General features: G+C 31.7%; 3 protein-coding genes across 5 annotated transcripts in view; all 3 read left to right on the forward strand.

The window, feature by feature from the left end:
- The window catches only part of LOC119601064 (clathrin heavy chain), a 36,277-nt gene extending 34,184 nt beyond the window's left edge, over window positions 1-2,093 (forward strand). For all 3 annotated transcript variants that reach the window (XM_037951764.1, XM_037951765.1, XM_037951766.1), the window contains one exon: window positions 1,599-2,093. In XM_037951764.1, the coding sequence (XP_037807692.1) occupies window positions 1,599-1,608 (10 nt within the window). In that variant the 3' untranslated portion in view covers window positions 1,609-2,093. The remainder of the gene's footprint in view (window positions 1-1,598) is intronic.
- Window positions 2,094-11,070: 8,977 nt separating this feature from the next.
- LOC119601067 lies at window positions 11,071-15,023 on the forward strand. The gene is made up of 5 exons (XM_037951770.1): window positions 11,071-11,276; window positions 11,336-11,658; window positions 11,720-11,851; window positions 11,915-12,202; window positions 14,797-15,023. The coding sequence occupies exons 1-5, from the start codon at window positions 11,164-11,166 to the stop codon at window positions 14,964-14,966; spliced, it is 1,026 nt and encodes a 341-aa protein (XP_037807698.1). The 5' UTR covers window positions 11,071-11,163; the 3' UTR covers window positions 14,967-15,023.
- Window positions 15,024-15,290: 267 nt separating this feature from the next.
- Window positions 15,291-19,679, forward strand: part of LOC119601065 (serine/threonine-protein phosphatase beta isoform-like) — a 91,225-nt gene continuing 86,836 nt past the window's right edge. The window contains 2 exon segments of the mRNA XM_037951768.1: window positions 15,291-15,414; window positions 16,227-16,641. Coding sequence (XP_037807696.1) covers window positions 16,590-16,641 — 52 coding nt within the window. The 5' untranslated portion in view covers window positions 15,291-15,414; window positions 16,227-16,589.

The following is a 19,679-nucleotide window of genomic DNA, read 5'->3' on the forward strand; positions in this document are numbered from 1 at the left end:
TAGAACTGAACTAGAACTAGAACTAGAACTAGAACTGAACTAGAACTGAACTAGAACTGAACTAGAACTGAACTAGAACTGAACTAGAACTAGAACTAGAACTGAACTAGAACTAGAACTGAACTAGAACTGAACTAGAACTGAACTAGAACTGAACTAGAACTGAACTAGAACTGAACTAGAACTGAACTAGAACTGAACTAGAACTGAACTAGAACTGAACTAGAACTGAACTAGAACTGAACTAGAACTGAACTAGAACTGAACTAGAACTGAACTAGAACTGAACTAGAACTGAACTAGAACTGAACTAGAACTGAACTAGAACTGAACTAGAACTGAACTAGAACTGAACTAGAACTGAACTAGAACTGAACAAGAACTGAACTAGAACTGAACTAGAACTGAACTAGAACTGAACTAGAACTGAACTAGAACTGAACAAGAACTGAACAAGAACTGAACTAGAACTGAACTAGAACTGAACTAGAACTGAACTAGAACTGAACTAGAACTGAACTAGAACTGTACTGAACTAGAACTGTACTGAACTAGAACTGAACTAGAACTGAACTAGAACTGAAATAGAGCTGAACTAGAACTAAACTAGAACTGAACTAGAACTGAACTAGAACTGAACTAGAACTGAACTAGAACTGAACTAGAACTGAACTAGAACTGAACTAGAACTGAACTAGAACTGAACTAGAACTGAACTAGAACTGAACTAAACTAGAACTGAACTAGAACTGAACTAGAACGGAACTAGAACTGAACTAGAACTGATCTAGAACTAAACTGGAACTGAACTAGAACTGAACTAGAACTGAACTAGAACTGAACTAGAACTGAACTAGAATTGAACTAGAACTGAACTAGAACGGAACTAGAACTGAACTAGAACTGATCTAGAACTGATCTAGAACTGAACACAGAACTAGAACTGAACAAGAACTTAACTAGCACTGAACTAGAACTGAACTAGAACTGAACTAGAACTAGAACTGAACTAGAACTGAACTAGAACTGAACTAGAACTGAACTAGAACTGAACTAGAACTGAACTAGAACTGAACTAGAACTGAACTAGAACTGAACTAGAACTGAACTAGAACTGAACTAGAACTGAACTAGAACTGAACTAGAACTGAACTAGAACTGAACTAGAACTGAACTAGAACTGTTCTAGAACTGAACTAGAACTAGAACTGAACTAGAACCGAATTAGAACTGAACTAGAACTGAACTAGAACTGAACTAGAACTGAACTAGAACTGAACTAGAACTGAACTAGAACTGAACTAGAACTGAACTAGAACTGAACTAGAACTGAACTAGAACTGAACTAGAACTGAATTAGAACTGAACTAGAAATGAACTAGAACTGAACTAGAACTTAAAAAAAACAACAGAATTAGAACTTAACTGAACTAGAACCGGAAATGAAATAAAAAAATCACCAATTACTTTCTTTAAATATAATCTTAAGTGTATTTAAACTCCCAATTATAACTAATTTACAAAACTCTAAATGTTTTTTGTGTATTTTTATTAAAAATTTGAACAAATTTCATTTATTTCGTTTCTTCTTTTTTCAGATACAAATAATTACAGCCTAAGTACCGTTAAGATGAATTCCTGTTAAAAATAATGTCTCCTTGGGCCGAAATTATGAACGAACACACACACATACATATATAAAGAAGTAACTGCAATATGAAACCAAAACCAAGACTCCTAAAATTTAAAACAACAAATAGTGGCAAATTTCAACAGAATATACAAAAAAAAAAAAAAACTTAAGAAAAAACAGTAATAAAGCGAAACATAAATTTTTCTTTAATAAATTAGTAAAAATATAAAATTATAAAACGTATACACTAAAAACCAGTAAATGGATAAGAAGCAAGGTGGCAACTTTAAAAATCCAAGCAGTTGACATCATTGATATTATACGGTAATATCAGGGATGGCAACTAATTTAAATGTATGAAATGTGAAAATTGGAAATGGGTTAAGGCGCAAATTTCTTTAAACATTTTATTTAAATATTTTTTTTTTTTGCTGGTTTTTACATTATTAATAAACATTAGCACAAATACAAACTATTTAAAAATTTGAATTTAATAAAAATTGTTGGCTAAAATTTACAAAAATATATTAAAAGCTTAAATTTTTAACAAAATAATATTTCCTAAAAAAATTATAAACCAACGATCCTAACAAGAAACACTCTACTATAAATTTGAAATCACTAGTAAATATTTAAATAAAAATTATATTAATTATATAAACATATTTGTATAATAATATTAAAATTTCCTATTAATTTAACTAATTTCAAGTATTTGTTAAATAACGCCACCATGCTTTCTATCTATTTTTGGGCCAATAATATATACATTATTAACAGTATATAGTTCTAGACAACCATCACAAAAATTTAACCTTAGGTTTATCAACAACAAAGGCTTATTAAATTAAGTAGCTCCTTTAACCAACATGCTACAGAGAGAATATTCTCAAATATGAGACAAAGGTTATTCGGTTATTTATTAGCAATTTACCAAAATATGTTAAAAATTAAAAACTATGTTACAGATATCATTTTGCATTTAAACTCAACTGATCAATAATTCTAAATCAGTTGTACCCAGTTCTACAATTCAAAATAATTTTTAGATCACTAGTTCGGTTCTACATCGATAATAGAAAAGTTTTGAAACAATTCTAAATTAGTTCGGTTCTAGTTCTGTTAAAGTTTAGTTCAGTCATCGATCATCACTCACTGAGTACAGACGTGCGTTGATTATATTGTGACTTGTTTGTATAGAATAACGGTTTACAGTTATTTTTTTTTTTTTTTTTTTTTTTTTTTTTTTTTTTTTGCTTTGGACTTTACTTCACTAAATTTTTGTAAATAGTTTTGTTTTTGTGATCTGTAGTGTGAACAATTAATTACATATAGTACATAGCGGACAATTAAAAAATGGCCCCCGGGCCACCAAATCTTTCATCGAATAGGTTTGCCATTCTTGGCGACTTTTTTGATCAACCTCAGCTACCTACACCCAGGCCGAACACTACACTTAGTGATCCTAAATACCTTGTAATATCATCGAAGGATAATCAATTGGGAAAATTAAGCCCATTCATTATACACAGAGGATTGAACGCAATTTCAACACTAATAGACTCCATTAGTCAACTTAGAGATGGTAACCTTTTGATTTTGGTCCGTAACCAGGTCATTGCAAACAAATTCTTGAAGGCGAAAACATTACTAAATTTATGTGAGATCAAAGTCCAACTTCATGAGACTTTGAACTTTGTTAAGGGAGTTGTATATGCACCTTGTTTAAAGGACGTACCTGATGACGAAATTGTTTCTGAGCTTAAATCTCAGGGAGTAGTTTCGGTATATAAATTCACCACCAAAAATGATGATGGTTCCATCCAGTTTAATGGTAATATGGTCCTAACATTTAATTTGTATAACTTACCGAAAGTTATCGATGTAGCTTGGTATAAGGTTAAGGTTAAAACTTATTTTCCTAACCCTATGCGTTGTCGCAACTGCCAACTTCTGGGACATACCAAGAATAAATGTTCTAATCAAGCCTCTTGTGATAAATGTAACCTCCCACCTCATGAACCAGATGACTGTACTCGTCTTCAATGTGCCAATTGTCGTGATGAGCACCCATCCTCGGATAAAAACTGCCCTCGTTTCATTCAACAAAAGGAAATCATTAAGATTAAAACATTGGAAAAATGCTCCTTTGGCGCTGCGAAGAGAAAATATGAAATTTACTTAAAGACACCAACTCAGACTAATCTTCGACAAACCTTCACCGAAATTGTGCAGGAACCTGCAAATTTGAATAAGACAAAAAAATCTCAACAAAAACGGAATGCAACATCTCCAAAAATGGATAAAGCTACAAAGAAACTTCCCCGACGAGACTCATATAGTTCTTCATCAAATGAAATAGACACACGTGCATCTACTTCATCATCGAAATCTAAAAAATCTAAGACAACGAACAATAGTAAATCATCGGAACCTTCCGAACCACCAAAATCAGCAGATAATTCTACCTCAAAACTACAAACAAAATCTACAGAACCTTCTAAAGTAAATACAGAAACTGGAAAAATTGACACTGAAAATGAAAATATTTGTGATTTATCTTCCCCCCTTGGAAAGATAACTCAGGATCTTATCAATAAGGATCAATATTTCTTACCATCATCCGATAGGATGGATAACTCTGATGGCTAATTTACGTACATTCATCATGGCGTCGTGCTCTACAACATCTAACCTAAGTAAATTAAATTTTACTTTTTTGTTATGACGTCATCATGGCTGATTTTCGTATATTGCAGTGGAACATGAAAGGTTTCATTAACAATATAAATGAATTGCAGCTTTTAATTAAGGAGCACAACCCATCACTAATATCCATTCAGGAAACACACTGTTCATATAATTTTAACCCTATTCCACCTAAAGGCTATTCTGCCTATTTCTTCAATTCACCCAGTAACATCTCATCTAAACAAGGCGTTGGAATAATGATAAAGAACAATATACCTCATAGAATTGTTCATGTAAACTCAACACTGCAGTCTCTGATAATTGAAATACAACTGGACATAACGTTTTCTATAATTTCAATATATATACCACCATGTCAACCATTCTCTAAGCGGGAACTCACTGATTTATTTGACTCCACTACAACACCTAAGCTGGTTATTGGCGACTTTAATGCCTGGAATGTAGCTTGGGGCTCTTCGGGCAATAACCATAGGGGAAACACGTTGGAAAGTGCGATAATTTCTTCCGATTTATACATTTTGAATGATGGCCGACCCACCCACTTTTCCACTCATGGTACGTTTACACATATTGATGTTTCCTTATGCTCTCAAAGTTTATTATTTTCAACATCATGGAATATATTGGACGAGATGTATAACAGTGATCATTTCCCTATTATTGTGAAAATTCGTCTGAAAAATGATAACCGAAGATTTAATTATAATCGTAAATTTCTTATGAAGTTAGCTGATTGGACAAAATACTCTGATATAGTTGATTCGGAGCTGGAAAAAAGACCACAATCTATGAATATCAATAGGGAAGCTTCGTCGATTACAAAGGCAATGAGAACAGCGGCCAACATATCAATTCCACAATCTTCTCTAAAAGGTAAAACGAATGTTCCATGGTGGAATAAAGAACTTTCTAAATTGCGTGAGGCGAAAATAATTTCATGGCGGAATTTTAAAAAATCTCCCACAACTTCTAATTTGATATTGTACAAAAAGGACAACGCAATATTCCGTAGAGAAATGAGAATACAGAGGAAAAGTAGCTATAAGAATTTTACGAATAGCATCAATCGAGACTCATCAGTCAGTGAAATTTGGAGTAAGATTAATAGATTATCGAACAATAATGTGAATAGACAAATAATAGCTATTAAATCGGATGACCACATCATTACTGAAGCTTATGATATAGCTGATTCCTTTGCAAATGTATGGTCAAATTACTCTTCTGATGGCAATTTTTCTGAGGAATATAATCGCTTGAAAGTTGAATTTATTGGCACCTTATCCAACGAAACGTTGAATTTTAACACTAGACAAATGGAAAATGATATAACTCTTTCTGAACTTTTTTATTGCTTGAATAAGGTTAGTGGTTTAACGCCTGGTTATGACAGGATATCATATGATATGATAAAACAGACTAGTCTTAACGCAAAAAGGAGATTACTTTCACTTTATAATGAGATAATGGATAAGAATATAATTCCCTTCGAGTGGAAAACAGCTACAGTAGTGCCTATTCCTAAGACCAACGTCAACTCTCTTGATGTTAAAGCATATCGTCCTATTTCCTTATTGTCTTGTCTTAGCAAAGTACTGGAGAAAATTATTGCTAACCGGTTGTCATGGTTTACCGAAAGAGAATGTCTTATTGCTAAGAATCAAGTAGCATTTAAATCTGGTAGAAGTTGTACGGATGCTCTCCTGCACATAGATTTATTTATTACAAAAGCCCTTTCATCACACAACCACGTTTCCATCCTCTCAATTGATTTTGAGAAGGCTTTCGATAGGGTTAATGCTCATGTTATTTTGGATGTATTGAACAAATGGAAGGTTGGTCCCAAGATTTTTAATTATGTGAAATCATATCTGACAGATCGCAGATTCCGAGTTAGAATAAATAGTACTTATTCTATATCCTATGAATTATACAATGGAATTCCGCAGGGTTCACCTTTGTCAGTTATCCTGTTTTCTATCGCATTCAATGAGATCAGTTTAATAATTAATAAACACAAATACATAGATCACTGCATTTATGCTGATGATTTGTATATATTCTGTAAGAAGAATAGTAATGCTGAGTGTAACGATTTATTACAGAATGTATTGGACGAAATCTGCAGTTGGTCATCAAAATCTGGTGCTAAAATATCTACTTCGAAAACCAAAAAACTACATGTTTGTAGGAAGAGAATTTGCGATGTAAATCAACATAACTTGTCCATTGGGGATTATACAGTGGACAATGTGGATCAATTGAAAATACTGGGTATTATATTTGCGAGAAATTATTCATGGAGAGATCATTTCTTATATCTTAAGAGATCGTTAGTTAAGAGAGCTAACATTATTGGTTTTCTTTCCAGCAGGAAAAGTTGTATCCATATTAACACCTTAACATACCTCACTAGAACATTGATTCTGAGTAAAATTGATTACGCACTATTTTTAACTGGGAATACTGCAAAGACAAATATAAGCCTGATAAAGAGTGTTTATCATCAAGCTATCAGATCTAGTGTGTATGCTTTCCGGACCACTCCAATTAAAAATTTATTAGCGGAATCCGGTTTACCATCAATTGAAGAACGTATAAATGAGGCTAAATTGAAATTATTGCCAAAAATAATATTTCCAAACAACTCGATAATTGATGTTGACGTTCAAAAGCAATTTATTGCTAAAAGATTATATCGTATACCATCAGCAATAGGTGAATCTATTCGCCTTGCAATTTCTCTGGACATATATATACCCGGAAAACCTATTAAATGTAGATATCCTCCTTGGTTTTTTGATGATAAATTGTGTGATATTTCCTTATCCGTATTTAATAAACATGAATACTCGGACGAAATTTTTATCCAGCGCTATCTGGAAAAGGAAGTAGCTTTAGCTGAAGATGGTTGGAATTTTTATTTCACTGATGGTTCTAGGGTGGATAATGGAATTTCATCTTATGCAATTGTGGATAAAGACGGTACTGTCCTTCGTATGAAGATTCTTCCTGAATACGCCTCTATATTTACTGCGGAAGCAGCGGCTATAATCAATGCCATTTTCATAGCACTACAGGATGGACGGAAAACAGTAATTTGCACTGATAGCTTGTCAGTTGTTAACGCAATACGTAGCCCCCTATCACGGAATTGGAACACTGTTAATCACATCCGCGATCTTCTGATATGTAATTCTGACAATCTGAGGGTATTATGGATACCAGGTCATAAGAACATTTTAGGCAATACTAATGCTGATAAAGCCGCCAAATTTGCTAATAGTGCCCCGATTTTAATGGAACATCAAACTGAAAAGGCGGATATAAAAGCACTTATTAAGAATGTTGTACGGAAAAGAAGAATATCTGAATGGGCTGATTATTTCCATCCTCATTATAAAGAGTTAAATCTAAATTGCGACCAACCCAAATATCCTACGGGAATTCACAGACAACAAATCAGAATTTTTTCACGCTTACGCTTAGGTCATACATATGTGACACACAATTTTCTTTTTAACCGGGATTCATCGTCAGCCTGTCCAAAATGTAACATGGATCTCTCTGTCGATCACATTCTTTTACACTGCAGTTATTTTCAAGATATCAGAGATGACATTTTTGGATCTTCCAACCCCAGAGAGTTACTGAAAACACCATCGCTTGACAACATATTGAAGATAAATGAATTTATAACCAGAACTGGATTTATTATTTAATTTTGATATATATATATTTTGTGAATTAATTTTATTTCGAATTAGATTAATTGTATTTTAAATGTCACTGCTTTCCTATTTTATTTTTTTTTCTATGAAAATATTTTTTTTTTTTTTTTTTTTTTTTTTTTTTATTTTAACGAGTAATTTAGTTTTATGAAATTAATGAATATATAAGTTATTTTATTTTTTCCTTTTTTATTTATTTTTTATTATGATCGATTTGTTGACTACCTTAAGAGCCGATAGTCTTAGCAGCTAGTGCTCTATAATTTGTATTAGTTTATAATTAAATTATAATCTAATAAAGAATAATAATAATAATAATAAAGTTTAGTTCTAGTTCTAATTTAGTTCCAGTTCTAGTTCAGTTCTAGTTCAGCCCTAGTTCGGATCTAGTTCAGTTCTAGTTCAGTTCTAGTTCAGTTCTACTTCAGTTCTAGTTCAGTTCTATTTCAGTTTTAGTTCAGTTCTAGGTCAGTTCTAGTTCAGCTCTTGTTCAGTTCTAGTTCAGTTCTAGTTCAGTTCTAGTTCAGTTCTAGTCCAGTTCTAGTTCTAGTTCAGTTCTAGTTCAGTTCTAGTTCTAGTTCAGTTCTAGTTCAGTTCTAGTTCAGTTCTAGTTCAGTTCTAGTTCAGTTCTAGTTCAGTTCGAGTTCAATTCTAGTTCAGTTTTAGTTCAGTTCTAGTTCCAGTTCTGTTCTAGATCTGTTCTAGCTCTGTCATAGTGCTGTTCTAGTTTTGTTCTAGTTCTGTTCTAATCCGTTTCTAGTTCGTTTCTAGTTCTGTTCTAGTTCTTGTTCAGTTCTGAATTAGATTTAGTTCAATTCTTAAATCAGTTTTGGGTTGGTTCTCGTAGTATTTAAGCTCAAGTTATCAAATAACCGCATAACCTTTTCGAAAACACAACAATAAAATTCTTTCCAAAAATTTTTCTTTTTTATTAATTTTTTAATAGTTAAACAATAAAATTAAAAAAATATATATAAAAACCATAACATTTTTAACATTACCGTCAAAAATTATATACGAAAAAATCCAAAAAAATATATTAAAAAATGTTCAATGTTCATAAATTCACAAAACCACGAATAAAAATTATTATATTATTAATTTTTAATAATAACTAAATATTAATAAATAAAATTAAAATATAATTAAAAAAAACAAAAAAATATATATAAAACGTATTGTACTAAATGAAAAAAATAAAACGCTGTAATTTATTGTCTTAAAATTAATTAAAAATAAAAAATAATTAATTATTAAAAAAATAATAAAAAAAGTTTTTAATTTTAGTCGGAATATTGAATATGTTTTCAATGAAAAAAACTTTGTAATATGTCAACTGCTTATTTGCTGAGCTTTAATTTAAAACAGTCACGAGCAAAACTGAAATTCTAATGCACGCGTGCATAGGCCAAGAAATTCTGCTGACGCTTTGTTGACACACCTACACTATAAGCTTGTGTGTATTAGTGTGTCTGTGTTTTACTAAAATGACCACTTGTTTGTTGCTTTGTTATGATCTCAGAGATCAAAATCAAATCAGTTGCTGTTCAGCTTTTGTAGAAGCAAGATCACGTTGCGGATTTTTTTATGCTTATGATTTTTTCTCTTTTATTACACCTAGCAAAATGTTTGATATAAATTGGGAAAATGATTTCTTTTTTATAGAAAACATGGACGGTGAGGCACAATGCGTCGTATGTTATAAAATTATATGTAGAAAAGCTTTATTTTTTTTTGAAAAGGCATTATGAAACTTGCCATGGACCCTTAAATGACCTTAGGGGACATGACAGAAAAGTAAAGTTGTTGCAATTAAAAGGTTACCGATCAACACATTCGTGACTTATTGCGTATTAAGGAATATAAAGGAAACATTGATTTGGATAGATTAGTTGAACTTTAAATTAAGTTCAGTTAATATCTCGGTAATATCCCTTAAAAGTTCGAAATCGAATAGAAAGTCATGATTTTCTTAATGATATTTCAGTAGTTTTATTTAATACTACTTTTTAAAAATACTACTACTTTTCTTAAATGAAAAACTCTTTCCCTTTATTCCATTTTTGTTTAAAATGCCCAAAAGTTCATGAGTTTTTCTCGTCGTAAAAAGTATTTGCAATAGAAAACAAATTTCAAAACTTTTCTCAGTGTACCACCATTTTGTTATAACGTGCAGTCATCTCTCTGCTGCTTAACGCACACAAATATACACATGGTGGTATGTGTTTGCCCATGACTGATTTAAAACCATGACAACACTGGCAAAGTTGCCACATGATATTTTTTCTACATTGAGTTAGGGTTCTATAAATCGACTTTCGAATAATCGAACAATCGACTTTTTGTCGAAAAAAGTCGAAAAATCGAAGTCGACTATTTTGTTCCAAAAAAGTCGATAACTCGACTATCGTCTATGAAAAAAGTCGAAAAGTCGACTTTGTAAATAAAAGTCGAAAAAAGTCGAAAAGTCGGAAAGTCGAAAAAAGTCGAAAAGTCGAAAAAAGTCGATAAGTCGAAAAAAGTCGAAGAAAGTCGAAAAAAGTCGAAAAGTCGAAAAAAGTCGAAAAGTCGGAAAAAGTCGAAAAGTCGGAAAAAGTCGAAAATAGTCGAAAATTTTAAAAAAGTGGAAAAGAGGTCAAAAACTCTAAAATAGTCGGAAAAAACTCGAAAAAAGTAAAAAATAGTCGAAAAAAGTCGAAAAAAAGTCGAAAATAGTCAAAAAGTCGTAAAAAATCGAAAAGTTGAAAAAAGTCGAAAAAAGTCGAAAAGTCGAAAAAAGTCGGAAAAAGTCGAAAAGTCGGAAAAAGTCGAAAAGTCGACTTTTAAATAAATGAAAAAGGTCGAAAAATCGACTTTTCATAAAATGGAAAAAGTCGAAAGGTCGAAAAGTCGACTTTTGACTAAATGCAAAAAGTCGAAAAGTCGACTTTTCGTTTCAACTATAGAACCCTACATTGAGTTGTCATAACAATTTTACGAAATAACGATAAAACTTTTAAATTCAGACTTATATTTTCCTTTCTATATCAAAAAAGCTATCTTAGCAGAAATAATTAAATATATATTTTGTTAAAATCATTTTAAATGCCTCGTTTAAAGCCTACAACTAAAATTGATGTTATTGGTAATTTGGACTTGAGTCCCGAAAAGGCTGTAGGGGATTATATAGAATCCAAACAGCAAGATGCTTTTTTTGTGTAAGTTTTTCTCTTCCATTAAAATTTTCAAATTATTTTTTAACCCGAATAATCTCTAGCAAACCGCCCAATTGGGACTCGGCCGGAGATTCTGTAGAACTGCTTTTCATACGCAATGAACGTGAACATGCCGCCATGTTGCGACTGCAGGAGGAAATGTTAGAAAACGCTAAAAGGCAAACGGCCAGTAATGCCAGTCGTATACGCAAATTATATAAAATTCATGGAGATTTACGCAAACGTTTTATAGAGGTTAATAGTTTTATTAAAGATTGCGTGGATAAAAAACGTATAGCCGAGAAAAAGGTGGCTGAAGAAACTGCCATGCATGAGGTGGTCAAGGAGGATATAAAGAAATACAAGAATAGTATCGAGGAGTTAGGTATGTTAAGGAACCTTTTACAGAGAAATCAGACTTCAAAATATTTTCTTTTATACTGTAGCCCAATTCCGTGAAGTTCTAAAGGCCACTGTCAAGGAATTTGAACCTTATGAAAAAGTTCTACAGGAAGTTGTAGATAAGTCTGATATCTTTGTATCCGTTAAAGATTGCATGGATCGTTGTGATGCTTTAAGTGAGTCCGTTAGTGGCAACGAAATATTTCCCTCACAAATTTCTAATTGTTTTATGTTTTCAGTGCTGGCCCAAGTGGAAATTTCCCGCTTGGAGCAGCAAAAGATCCAAGAAATTGAAGAAATGCGCAAACGTATGGTTAAGGTTACCAATGAGGCCGCTCTAACGGTATTGGGTTTGAAAAACGATTTGGCTCAGTTGGAGCGTTCGTATAATCAGGCGCGTGCTGAATGTTCAAAATGGGAGAAAATTATGGCCAATGCTAAGAACACGGTGGCAAATCATGATTTAAATAAGGATCGATCTTTAGATGGGGTGCACTATATGTATCGTTTGTTGTGTAAGAGGAGAAGTGAGTAAATTTTTCTAGTTCTACTGTAGTTCTGTTCTAGTTCTTTTCTAGTTCTATTGTAGTTCTGTTCTAGTTCTATTGTAGTTCTATTGTAGTTCTATTCTAGTTCAGTTCTAGTTCTGTTCAAGTTCTGTTCTAGTTCTGTTCTAGTTCTGTTCTAGTTTTGTTCTAGTTCTGTTCTAGTTCGGTTCTAGTTCGGTTCTAGTTCTGTTCTACTTCTGTTCTAGTTCTGTTCTAGTTCTGTTCTAGTTCTGTTCTAGTTCTGTTCTAGTTCTGTTCTAGTTCTGTTCTAGTTCTGTTCTAGTTCTGTTCTAGTTCTGTTCTAGTTCTGTTCTAGTTCTGTTCTAGTTCTGTTCTAGTTCTGTTCTAGTTCTGTTCTAGTTCTGTTCTAGTTCTGTTCTAGTTCTGTTCTAGTTCTGTTCTAGTTCTGTTCTAGTTCTGTTCTAGTTCTGTTCTAGTTCTGTTCTAGTTCTGTTCTAGTTCTGTTCTAGTTCTGTTCTAGTTCTGTTCTAGTTCTGTTCTAGTTCTGTTCTAGTTCTGTTCTAGTTCTGTTCTAGTTCTGTTCTAGTTCTGTTCTAGTTCTAGTTCTGTTCTAGTTCTGTTCTAGTTCTGTTCTAGTTCTGTTCTAGATCTGTTCTAGTTCTAGTTCTGTTCTAGTTCTGTTCTAGTTCGGTTCTAGTTCTGTTCTAGTTCAGTTCTAGTTCTGTTCTAGTTCTAGTTCTGTTCCAATTCTGTTCTAGTTCTGTTCTAGTCTGTTCTAGTTCTGTTCTAGTTCTGTTCTAGTTCTGTTCTAGTTCTGTTCTAGTTCTGTTCTAGTTCTGTTCTAGTTCTGTTCTAGTTCTGTTCTAGTTCTGTTCTAGTTCTGTTCTAGTTCTGTTCTAGTTCTGTTCTAGTTCTGTTCTAGTTCTGTTCTAGTTCTGTTCTAGTTCTGTTCTAGTTCTGTTCTAGTTCTGTTCTAGTTCTGTTCTAGTTCTGTTCTAGTTCTGTTCTAGTTCTGTTCTAGTTCTGTTCTAGTTCTGTTCTAGTTCTGTTCTAGTTCTGTTATAGTTCTGTTCTAGTTCTGTTCTAGTTCTGTTCTAGTTCTCTAGTTCGTTCTAGTTCTGTTCTAGTTCTGTTCTAGTTCTGTTCTAGTTCTGTTCTAGTTCTGTTCTAGTTCTGTTCTAGTTCTGTTCTGTTCTAGTCCTGTTCTAGTTCTTTTATAGTTCTGTTCTAGTTCTGTCTAGTTCTGTTCTAGTTCTGTCTAGTTCTGTTCTAGTTCTGTTCTAGTTCTGTTCTAGTTCTGTTCTAGTTTCTGTTCTAGTTCTGTTCTAGTTCTGTTCTAGTTCTGTTTCTAGTTCTGTTCTAGTTCTGTTCTAGTTCTGTTCTAGTTCTGTTCTAGTTCTGTTCTAGTTCTGTTCTAGTTCTGTTCTAGTTCTGTTTCTAGTTCTGTTCTAGTTCTGTTCTAGTTCTGTTCTAGTTCTGTTCTAGTTCTGTTCTAGTTCTGTTCTAGTTCTGTTCTAGTTCTGTTCTAGTTATGTTCTAGTTCTGTTCTAGTTCTGTTCTAGTTCTGTTCTAGTTCTGTTATAGTCCTGTTCTAGTTCTTTTATAGTTCTGTTCTAGTTCTGTTCTAGTTCTGTTCTAGTTCTGTTCTAGTTCTGTTCTAGTTCTATTCTAGTTCTGTTCTAGTTCTGTTCTAGTTCTGTTCTAGTTCTGTTCTAGTTCTATTCTAGTTCTGTTCTAGTTCTGTTCTAGTTCTGTTCTAGTTCTGTTCTAGTTCTGTTCTAGTTCTGTTCTAGTTCTGTTCTAGTTCTGTTCCAGTTCTGTTCTAGTTCTGTTCTAGTTCTGTTCTAGTTCTGTTCTAGTTCTGTTTAGTTCTGTTCTAGTTCTGTTCTAGTTCTGTTCTAGTTTTGTTCTAGTTCAGTTCTAGTTCTGTTTTAGTTCTGTTCTAGTTCTGTTCTAGTTCTGTTCTAGTTATGTTCTAGTTCTGTTTCTAATCTGTTCTAGTTCTGTTCTAGTTCTAGTTCTGTTCTAGTTCTGTTCTAGTTCTGTTCTAGTTCTGTTCTAGTTCTGTTCTAGTTCTGTTCTAGTTCTGTTCTAGTTCTGTTCTAGTTCTGTTCTAGTTCTGTTCTAGTTCTGTTCTAGTTCTGTTCTAGTTCTGTTCTAGTTTGTTCTGTTCTAGTTCTGTTCTAGTTCTGTTCCAGTTCTGTTCTAGTTCTGTTCTAGTTCTGTTCTAGTTCTGTTCCAGTTCTGTTCTAGTTCTGTTCTAGTTCTGTTCTAGTTCTGTTCCAGTTCTGTTCTAGTTCTGTTCTAGTTCTGTTCTAGTTCTGTTCCAGTTCTGTTCTAGTTCTGTTCTAGTTCTGTTCTAGTTCTGTTCTAGTTTTGTTCTAGTTCAGTTCTAGTTCTGTTTTAGTTCTGTTCTAGTTCTGTTCTAGTTCTGTTCTAGTTCTGTTCTAGTTCTGTTCTTGTTCTATTCTAGTTCAGTTTAAGTTCAGTTCTAGTTTTGTTCCAGTTTTGTTTTAGATGTATGTAGTTCTGTTCTTGTTCTCTTATAGTACTGTTATAGTTCTTTTCAAAATCTGTTCCAGTTTTTTCATTCTTTTTTTTAATAATTATAGATATTGACCCGGTCTTTCAACGTCACGAAATCGAAAAACAATTGGATTTTATAAAGGACGAAGTGGAATTGCTTTTTGAGGTTAATAAGGAATGTATGAAATTGATGGAAGAGGGCAAATTAGCAAAAACTAAAAACCCTGGAAAAGCGAAAGGAAAAAAGGAAACTTAAACAAATATTTTTAATTTTATATGGGAACTTTTGCGTATCATTTGTGAATTCTATAACTATACCTTCATTAAAAGCATTAATTTTTTTAATTTCTTTTTTATATGTTAATAATATCTAATATTGTTTCTGTAAAATCGGTGGGAAAAAACAAAGATAAATTAACATAACGGTTCAAATGACTTCATTGTTAAAAGTGCTGCCAAGTTTACTGCTGTATAAAGTAATATAATGCCACACTAAAGTATTGCCATAAGAGGACGAGTTGCCAGCTTATATTTTGACATTTAAGAAAGCTTTTTAATAACGTCTGGTAACTTGAAGAACTAAAATAAAAAGAAGAAATAGAAGAATAGAAAAAAACAGGCTAAAATTTTATTCAGTTTTATTTTGCGGTGGTCATGTTTGGTTGTAAAACGTTAATGAATATAAAGGGCTAAAAACACGGACGGTAATAGAAAAAAAGAGAAAAATTACAAAAAAAAAGTAATTTAAACAAAAATATCTAATAAAAATCTTAAGAAAATTGAAGTTTCTGTAAGAAATTTATAAAAAGAAAACTTTTATAAAAAACCAAAAAAGTTATTAAAGCAAAAAAAAAAAATAAAAGAAGAATTAAAATAAAAGCAAACTAGAAAAAAAAAGAAGTGTCAAAAGGGAAAAAATAATGATTTAAGAAAGATTTTTGGGTGAAAAGTTTTTTGTGGAGAAAAAAAAAAGATAAAAACCTTTATACAGAGGAAATAAAAGAAAAGAAATTTTAATTTTTTAAAAAGAAATTTAGTGTTTTTATTAAAATAAAGCTTTAAAAACTTAAAGTAAAAACAAACACGCCCTTAGAAAGAAAAGTGTAGAGGAATTTTAGCGTTTTTTTCGGGTGTTTTTTTTCTTAATTTTGTTTTAATTCTAATTGGGTTTTCATACAATTTTTTTTTCTGCTCTGTTCTGGTTTTGTGTAGTGAATCATTGAATATCTGTTTTTTCATAAATTTATTGCTGTTTTTTCATTGTTGTTGTTGTACGTATTCTATTTTGAGTTTATTTTTACGAGTTTTCGTCATCACCTCAGTAGTTGCGCGCCGCTGCTTAGAAAGAACTTTTTTTCATTTTGTGAAAATTTTCAAATAAATTATAAACAAGAACAATAATAACAACAACTACTACAACAACTTTAAGTTTTTCTATAGCGTGTGTATATTTTTATAATTAGTGCGTGTTTTTTATAGAAATTTAACACATTTTCTATTTTTTTATTGTATTTAGCTTATTTCTTTAGGTTTTTTTCTTTAAATTCTAATTACTAAAACAAAATACTACAAAAAAAAAAAAAAAAACCAACAACATAATCGAGTTGCTTACTCCAATTGGAATATCTAAGAAAAAATAAAAACAAATTAGTGCATTTTCTTTATTAGTATAATAAAAAGAGAGTAGCAAAAGTGAGTAAAATTATCATTCAATTTAAAAAACAAAAACAACTACAACTCTAATAAGTGACAAAACTAAAAGAAAAAAAGCTACATCTTTAACTTGTCAATTATTTGAAAACAATAATAAACAACAACAGCAAAAGATATTAAAAACAAATAATAACAAAACATCAAACAACAACAAGTAATTAACATCATGGCGGATTTTGATCTAAATGTTGACAGTTTAATACAGCGTTTATTGGAAAGTAAGTTAAATTTTTTTAAATAAATCATAATTATCTTTAAATAATTTCATTTTATTACTTATAGCTTTATCTATTTTTTATTAAATTTTATTTTTATTTCTTGTGTTTTTTTCTTTTCTTTGGTGTGTCTGTGTTTATTTTTCATTTTCACATTTTGGTTTTGTTGTTTTATTTTAAACACATTTACGTTTTTTTCGCTAAGACTTACCCCCATGATTAGGTGTGAATATTTTTTGTTAAGAATTTTTATTTTTTTTTATAGAGAACTATTTTTATTTTATAAATTAGCTAAATTTTTATAAAAATAAACTAAAACTTGTTTAAACTTGTCTTGTGGTTTTGTGGGTTTGTTTTTGTTTTGCTTCTTTTTAAGATCTTTTGTTAGACATCTCTCAGTTTACCGCTATTTTTTCGGCTAAATAGTTTAATTTAGGAAATTTTTAGCATAAAATAATTTAAATGAAATAATAAATTACAATTTGTGATAGAAAATAATTTAAATAAATAAAACTTAAAGATCTTCCAGCTCCTTGGATGATTTTCAATAAATCAGTGACAATGAATTTTGTTAAGTTTAAAAGATTCTTAAACATTAACCAAAGGTTATACTATAGACTAGACTATAGACTAGACTATAGACTAGACTATAGACTAGACTATAGATTAGACTATAGACTAGACTATAGACTAGACTATAGACTAGACTATAGACTAGACTATAGACTAGACTATAGACTAGACTATAGACTAGACTATAGACTAGACTATAGACTAGACTATAGACTAGACTATAGACTAGACTATAGACTAGACTACAGACTAGACTATAGACTAGACTATAGACTAGACTATAGACTAGACTATAGACTAGACTATAGACTAGACTATAGACTAGACTATAGACTAGACTATAGACTAGACTATAGACTAGACTATAGACTAGACTATAGACTAGACTATAGACTAGACTATAGACTAGACTATAGACTAGACTATAGACTAGACTATAGACTAGACTATAGACTAGACTATAGACTAGACTATAGACTAGACTATAGACTAGACTATAGACTAGACTATAGACTAGACTATAGACTAGACTATAGACTAGACTATAGACTAGACTATAGACTAGACTATAGACTAGACTATAGACTAGACTATAGACTAGACTATAGACTAGACTATAGACTAGACTATAGACTAGACTATAGACTAGACTATAGACTAGACTATAGACTAGACTATAGACTAGACTATAGACTAGACTATAGGACTAGACTATAGACTAGACTATAGACTAGACTATAGACTAGACTATAGACTAGACTATAGACTAGACTATAGACTAGACTATAGACTAGACTATAGACTAGACTATAGACTAGACTATAGACTAGACTATAGACTAGACTATAGACTAGACTATAGACTAGACTATAGACTAGACTATAGACTAGACTATAGACTAGACTATAGACTAGACTATAGGACTAGACTATAGACTAAGACTATAGACTAGACTATAGACTAGACTATAGACTAGGACTATAGACTAGACTATAGACTAGACTATAGACTAGACTATAGACTAGACTATAGACTAGACTATAGACTAGACTATAGACTAGACTATAGACTAGACTATAGGACTAGACTATAGACTAGACTATAGACTAGACTATAGACTAGACTAGACTAGACTATAGACTAGACTATAGACTAGACTATAGACTAGACTATAGACTAGACTATAGACTAGACTATAGACTAGACTATAGACTAGACTATAGACTAGACTATAGACTAGACTATAGACTAGACTATAGACTAGACTATAGACTAGACTATAGACTAGACTATAGACTAGACTATAGACTAGACTATAGACTAGACTATAGACTAGACTATAGACTAGACTATAGACTAGACTATAGACTAGACTATAGACTAGACTATAGACTAGACTATAGACTAGACTATAGACTACTAGACTAGACTATAGACTAGACTAGACTATAGACTAGACTATAGACTAGACTAGACTATAGACTAGACTATAGACTAGACTATAGACTAGACTATAGACTAGACTATAGACTAGACTATAGACTAGACTAGACTATAGACTAGACTATAGACTAGACTATAGACTAGACTATAGACTAGACTATAGACTAGACTATAGACTAGACTATAGACTAGACTATAGACTAGACTATAGACTAGACTATAGACTAGACTATAGACTAGGACTATAGACTAGACTATAGACTAGACTATAGACTGACTATAGACTAGACTATAGACTAGACTATAGACTAGACTATAGACTAGACTATAGACTAGGACTATAGACTAGACTAATACTAGACTATAGACTAGACTATAGACTAGACTATAGACTAGACTATAGACTAGACTATAGACTAGACTATAGACTAGACTATAGACTAGACTATAGACTAGACTATAGACTAGACTATAGACTAGACTATAGACTAGACTAAAGACTAGACTATAGACTAGACTATAGACTAGACTATAGACTAGACTATAGACTATAGACTAGGACTATAGACTAGACTATAGACTAGACTATAGACTAGACTATAGACTAGACTATAGACTAGACTATAGACTAGACTATAGACTAGACTATAGACTAGACTATAGACTAGACTATAGACTAGACTATAGACTAGACTATAGACTAGACTATAGACTAGACTAAAGACTAGACTATAGACTAGACTATAGACTAGACTAAAGACTAGACTAAAGACTAGACTATAGACTAGACTATAGACTAGACTATAGACTAGACTATAGACTAGACTATAGACTAGACTATAGACTAGACTATAGACTAGACTATAGACTAGAGTATAGACTAGACTATAGACTAGACTATAGACTAGAGTATAGACTAGAGTATAGACTAGACTATAGACTAGACTATAGACTAGACTATAGACTAGACTATAGACTAGACTATAGACTAGACTATAGACTAGACTATAGACTAGACTATAGAC

Source organism: Lucilia sericata, unplaced genomic scaffold, assembly GCF_015586225.1.
Source record: "Lucilia sericata isolate MDLA Ls3-8-SP2 unplaced genomic scaffold, ASM1558622v1 Contig000141F_arrow, whole genome shotgun sequence".
NCBI lineage: Eukaryota > Metazoa > Arthropoda > Insecta > Diptera > Calliphoridae > Lucilia > Lucilia sericata.